The following is a 6,867-nucleotide window of genomic DNA, read 5'->3' as shown; positions in this document are numbered from 1 at the left end:
AGGTGGCCTAGTCCACTTTTATCAAAAAAAAAAAAAAAAAAAAAAAAATTACAGATACATGCATATATACTCTTGAGTTGTAATATATATTGTTGTTAATAAATATAAGAAGAGGGTTCAAATGCCTCCATTTTTTGTGCTTTCATCATGCATGCCTCCATTTTTTTTTAAAAAAAAAGAGGCATATGCCCATTTCATATTACTGAAATTGGATAATTAAAAAAAAAACTAGTCTCAGTGTATCAACGACACCTCGACTAGGAGTCATGAAATCTCAAACCACAAAAATAACAATAAGTTCATAAATCAGCCATAATAAAGCTAGAGCTAAGTTCCAAAAGTAATCCAGATTAGCTAAAACTAAGCCACTCTTAATGGGGCTAGGGTATAGTAGATAGTTAGAGCAAAATGGTGAGGCTTTGTTCATCATCCATCAAAGGGCCACAGAGTCCTCATCTCTGCCATTACGCTGGTGTATCACCATAGGTAAAGTCATGAACTGGCTAATAGGAATCACATCCTCCACTACTGGCATCCACTCTCCAACAGAGTCCTTGGTCTTCTTTTTCAACACACCTATCCAATACAAACAAAGAGATTTTATCATAACAATCAATGTTCTAGCTGTTTTAACTTGAGCATCATTAAAGCACATGTCATTTTGATTTTTTCAAAGTGTCCAAGTGACAGCACTTAGGACAATTAGAAAACCTGTTTGATCTTCATTTTTAAGAGAGTAAGCAAATTGAACCAAATTATCCCAATTATGCCAAAGATGCATTACCTCTTGACTTTTTCCTAACCAAAACCAAATCTGTTGAGCTAAGTTACACATTAGGAACAAATGATCTACTGTTTCATGTTGACCACAAATGCGACATTGGGTGTTACCTATCCAGCCTTTTTTAGAAAGGTTATCTTTGGTCAGAATGAGATTGTGTGTCACTAACCACATGAATATTCTTATTTTAGGAGGAACTGGTAAAAGCCACTAAATCATAGCATGAGTTGGTTGGTACCCACCAAAATTCAGAATAGTGTAAATAGAGTGAGTTGAGAACTTTCATGAATTTTCCCATCTCCAATCTATCTTGTCATGCGGCAAAGTGAATGAAGTAGAGCTAACAATAGCAAGCAATTCTAACCATTCTCTATAATCTACACCTAACAGTTCTACTCGAAATTTCAAGATTTGTCCTTGAGAGTGGATGACATCAGCTAACAGTACTGTTTTATTAGTGCATTTAGAGAACAAGGAATAGTATTTAATAGAAAGGGAACAATTTTGGTACCACTGATCTAACCAGAACCTAACTTGAGTTTGTATACCAGGAGTATAAGTAGAACTCATATCCCCAATGTGACTAATTTTATTCATAGTAGACCAGAATGGAGAAAGGGAATTTGAATGATTACTAATGTATTTGTTTATAATAAGTGTTTTCCAAAGCCCAACATATTCGTTATTTTTAAGTTTCCACCACCATTTAAGCATAAGGGAAATGTTCATTTGTCTAAGGTCTAATATGCCTAATCCTCCAAAAATTTTGGCTAACCTAGATGTATACCAGTCTAAAATGATGTATTTTTTTTCCTTGAGTTACCTTGCCACATAAACCTTATCCTAATTTTGTCTATCAGTTTAACAGTGAGGGGTACCTTATACACTGAAAGAGCATAAAGTGGAATAGCAGTAAGTACTGAATTTAATAATGTAAGTCTACCACCTATAGATAGCATAGTGTTTTTCCACAATTGTAGCCTACTTTCTACCTTATCAACTAGGAAAGACCAATCAGAAATTTGTAGTTTTTTATAATGTAATGGAAGTCCTAAATACTTCATTGGAAATTCCCCCCAGGAGCATCTAAACAGGTGATTAAGAGCTGAATTACGATCTATATTTAAGGGGGACATTTCTGTTTTATCATAATTAACTTTGATCCTAGATAAGGATTCAAAGGCTAGCATGGCCCACCATGCAGCTTCCACATTAGCTTCTTGAGCTGTCAGAAAGAGAATTGTGTCATCTGCATAGTGGCAGTTCGTAATAGCTCTACCTTCTATACATTGGGGACCTAAACCTTGTATAACATTAGCAATTCTACATTTAGAGAATATTTTACTCAATGTATCTGCAGCTAAGATATATAAAAAGGGAGATAAAGGATCCCCTTGTCTAACTCTTCTTTTACAATAGAAATATTGACTAAGCTCCCCCATTAATTGCATGCCTCCATTTTTAAAAACTTTAATAACTCAAAAGTTAAATCTTAAAATTCAAAATAAAATCGTTGGATGTAGCTTTATCTATGCACGTATAAAAAATTATGGCATTTCAACTTTGTTTTGGTTGTCATCTTGAGCTTGTAAAAATGTATACTAATGTGGATGTTTTCTAAATGTTGATTTTTCAACTTATTGATTCATATGCAAGTAAAATCAAAATGTGATATTTTTTTTATGGGCATATTATAGATCACATCTAATGGTTTTATTTTGAATTTTAAGTTTTAAACTTTGAGTTATTTAAGTTTTTAAAAATGAAGGCATTTGAACTCCCCTCTAAATACAATGCTTAAGTATTTATTTATTTTTCATAGGGTTAGTTTGATATATAACTAATTGCGGTTAATACAGTGGAAGCTTGACTCCTACTCTTACTAAAAAAAATGCTTCGGATAAAAGGGTTAATCTTTTGCTATTCATGGAATGAATAATAGTGACGATCTAACGATTCAGGTCGAGCGTGTATGGATAATGGAGAATTATTTTTTTAAATCTGCATTAAAATTCATTCATACAGAATTATAGATCTGTATGTATACAATGTAAGGATCGAATTCATACAAAATTTAGATGATTAGAAATATTCATTAAACGCTATGCGTGAAACTCGCTGACAATTAAAAATATTTCCACCTGAAAATTCGCTGACGAAATGACCGATTTGCGATTTGGTAGGCACCAAACCAAGACCGTTCGCCATTTTTGAGGTGCTGAAATGGATCTAGTGACTGAACCATCTCTCTAAAAACGACACAGCTCAATAGGCACAGTAAAAACACTGGGACCAGATTCATTTCTGTGCCGTGCCAGGACCCATGCATGCTTTTATGACTTGCTGGTAAACCTCATAAATGTAGTTGGTACCAGAATCCTTGGAACCGCATTATTAGCGATTCTAATCTGAAAGTAGTACGCATCACTTATCTCAAAAAAAAAAAAAAAAAAAAAGTACGTATCAGTTGTTTCTAAATTGCATGTTGGTAAGCAACTTTTGGCGAAACTCTTAATGATCCTAATATGAATCCAATTAATGAAACTCGTAATTGATTCTAAATACGGATCTTTCATTCTTGTTAGATCTAATATAAATCCAATTAATAAGTAGATTTCTTTCAATACCGACATACGAATGCAATAAGCTTTGAAATGCATTTTTTACAATCCATATAGATATTCAATCATTCAAAAGTTTCTAAACCCTAAAGGTGCTTTATGAATTTCTCCTTTCGTACGTTATCTTTTTGGGGATGTTTCATTGTAAAATCGTTCCTTAAACCTATCGCAAAAGGAATCGCCAGTGTGCTGTCACTGTTGAATTAATTTTGTTTGGCAAGTATATATGTTGATAATTAAATTAGCCATATATGTGTTAAGGTTGTCTTTAAAGATTTTATTCAGAGTTCAATAATGTATTCCTGCCAAGAATGTGATATAGTTTCAAGTTTTAGCCAACAGATGTCTATAGGTAGGTGTACATGATCAAATCAGAAGATTCCTCCATTCAAATCTTACCCTTAATAGAATTTAATTTCTCCTTGAATGGAAACACCAAACCCCATCCTCCACATTTATTAAACACCGACTGATAACAAATAAACAATGACGTACAATAATAAATTCAAAGTCACAACGGTAAATTCGAAGTCACTTACCGCGTCGTACAATATGCATTTAAACTGAATTACACCAAGCATCCAGATCTGTTCTTTAGCAATAAATATGCAAACATTGGAGTACTATTTATAAGCATTATAACATCATAAAACCTTTCCGCACAGTTCTCAATTATAATTTTTTTTGGGTCAAATTAGCCATTCCTCTTACTATAAAAATACCGGCTTTTGAACGAGAAAATAAAATCTCGACTGTGGTACATTTATGCAAGCTATGGCAGATTTGACTGAAGTACATCATTCTTTCTCTGTTTTTTTTATTGGATTAATGATGTGCGAATAAAATTTTACAATGCCAATAGCCACACGCAATTAATGGCGATGCTGACAATAGACATACCTAAACACACGCCGTATGCACAGGTCGATCACAAGACCTTAACCATATATTGCCGGGACATCAACCGGGTACCGGTGGATGCACGTCGACCAGGGACCTTCAACTGGTGTTTGAACAGTCTTCAAGCACTTCCAGACGGCGCTGTTGCACTTGAACCCACTGCCAAAGCCTATCATCCAAACGCGGTCACCTTTCCTCATACGGCCCTTGGCCTCGATATAATTGAGCTCGTACCAGAGTGAGCTGCTTGATGTGTTACCGAACCTGTGGAGCGCCATGCGTGATGCCTCGACATGTCGGTCCGAGAGTTGGAGGTTCTTTTGCAGCTCATCAATGACCGCACGGCCTCCGGCATGAATGCAAAAGTGTTCGAATGCCATCCTGAAGTCCGGGATATACGGCTTCCACTTTGCCTTGAAAACCTACACGTTTTAAATTAAACAATAAAAATAAAAAACAGGAAACAAAATGGATAAGTTGTTCACTTGTATGGCAGTTGACATGGAAACAACTATTCAATATAATAGTTATGTTGTTTGAAGATTAATGCAAAAGATTTAAGTTGGTGATGAATAGTTGAATACTAAAAAATTATGTTGGCTTAATCTTATATATATTTACCTTCCGAGCGATGAGGGAGAATAAGAAGAGCAGTTGCTCAGAGGCAGGAAGCACTAGAGGGCCTATAGTAGTGATATTCGACTTGAGAGCGTCACCGGCTATAGCCATAAGATCTTTTGACAGGTTTATTCCGGTAATTCCCTCCGAATCTTGCTCTTGAAACACGCACTTGTACGCGGCATCGTCTGCTCCTTTATGTGTCCTTACAACATGGGTCAGTCGGTACTTGGCCCGATTCTTCTGACGATGGCAGTTTGATAACAGAACGGCCGCTGCTCCCATCCGAAACAGGCAGTTGGGAAGGAGCATTGCTCGCTCCTTCCCAAGATAGTAATTTGGTGTGATTATTTCGGTCGACACTACTAGAGCATTACTATTGCCGTGTGCCTGTAGCAGATCGCGTGCTAGGTCTATGGAAATGAGACCAGCACTGCACCCCATGCCAGATAGGTTGAAGCTCATTATGTTGCTTCTTAGTTTGTACTTGTTTACGACCATGGCAGAGAGCGATGGGGTCGGGGAAAAGAGGCTGCAGTTAACTATGAGTATGTCGATGTTTTTGGGTCGCATACCCGTTTTATTGAGCAGTTCATCTATGGCTGAGAAAATGACCAACTCAGCCTCCCCACGAGCAGCTTCCATGCTGCACGTTGGCGGTATGTAGTGGTTTGCTGGCGGGAGGCACGTCTCTTCGCCTAGACCCGAACGCTCCAATATACGTACCTGATTCAAGAAAAAAAAATATATATATTCAACAGATTGTAAGATCCTATAGCTAATTTAATATAGAAAGTTTTATTGTGGGTAATTTAGTCAGATATATTTTGAAAACACTATTTTCTAATTTAAACATTTAAGTTTTTCTAAGTGATGTGTTACTATAATTAAGTTTATATAATTTTTATGTTGTCTATGTATTGTAATAAGAATAACAAAGAAAATATACGCGCGCGCACACACACAACACATGCACAACGATTGCAAAACCTCAAGTAATAACTATTTTTTTTTTTTGCCAAGTGCCTATTGCATTTTACATATTACTCTAATTTTGGAAATGTTCCTTACCTTTAAATAAATCTGGCAAGTATTATTAATTTAATTTTCTTTTTTTTGTCAAGTTTATATATATATATATGTTGTATTTACCACTTAAACAAAGGAATGAAATATATATATCTATCAGAAAGTACAGAATCAAATGAAAATCACCTGGAAGCGCACGGTCCTCTCATCGAATTGAGGGACAAGGCGTGCGTGCTCCAAAAATGTCGAGAATGGCACGCGGAAGTTCGGGGGCGGTCTAAAGCAGGCATAGTCTACAAGATATACCGGTCTTGGGCGAGACATGAAATACACAGTGCCGGCTATGATCACGAGAAACACAGTCGACATCATGTAAATCAGGTCGAGGTCATATAGGAAGCGGACGAGAGAGAGTATCTCATCTGGCCCGACACGTGCAATCTCAACAGATATAGCGATGATTACGGGGATAAGAAGCAAGGTCATTATATGGTTTACAAGATATTGATAGCCAAGCTTTACATACTTCAATCGGACCGAGCTTAAGAACTGCGGCGATGGCTCATTCGCCATTTTTGCAAGAGACTCAAACTTTAGGGTTCTGATGCTAGAAGAAGAAGAGGATGGAGGTGTATTCCAGGGTTTTAATTAATTTGTGGGGAAATGAGGGGGAAGGGAATATAAAGCGGAGATGTGAGGTCTAGTTGGTAGTTTAAGTCTATATATTTACATGTAACTTTTTCTGATATCCGGTATAGCTTGTACTATACATATACATATTTACTAAAGCTGAAAATGGAGGTCGTGAAAATTTAATAAAATTGATTTAGGTTCAACCGCATTAAAGAATCAACTATAACTAACAAGCTATTTTTGCCGAAAACTATTGGTAAATTAAAATTTTTATAAAATCTAAAG

At 36.1% G+C, this 6,867-nt stretch overlaps 1 protein-coding gene across 1 annotated transcript; it reads right to left on the bottom strand.

The window, feature by feature from the left end:
• Positions 1 to 4,007: 4,007 nt before the first annotated feature.
• Positions 4,008 to 6,604, bottom strand: LOC144555597 (3-ketoacyl-CoA synthase 6-like). Its single transcript, XM_078303989.1, has 3 exons — positions 6,136 to 6,604; positions 4,924 to 5,646; positions 4,008 to 4,724 (listed from the first exon to the last, which is right to left on the bottom strand). Exons 1-3 carry the CDS (start codon positions 6,520 to 6,522, stop codon positions 4,341 to 4,343), a joined length of 1,494 nt encoding a protein of 497 aa, XP_078160115.1. The 5' UTR covers positions 6,523 to 6,604; the 3' UTR covers positions 4,008 to 4,340.
• Positions 6,605 to 6,867: the final 263 nt, after the last annotated feature.

Source organism: Carex rostrata, chromosome 6 (genome assembly GCF_964058835.1).
Source record: "Carex rostrata chromosome 6, lpCarRost1.2, whole genome shotgun sequence".
In the NCBI taxonomy this organism is placed as follows: domain Eukaryota; kingdom Viridiplantae; phylum Streptophyta; class Magnoliopsida; order Poales; family Cyperaceae; genus Carex; species Carex rostrata.
Note: the sequence above shows the minus strand (reverse complement) of the source record. Positions and strands in the feature narration are given on the sequence as shown.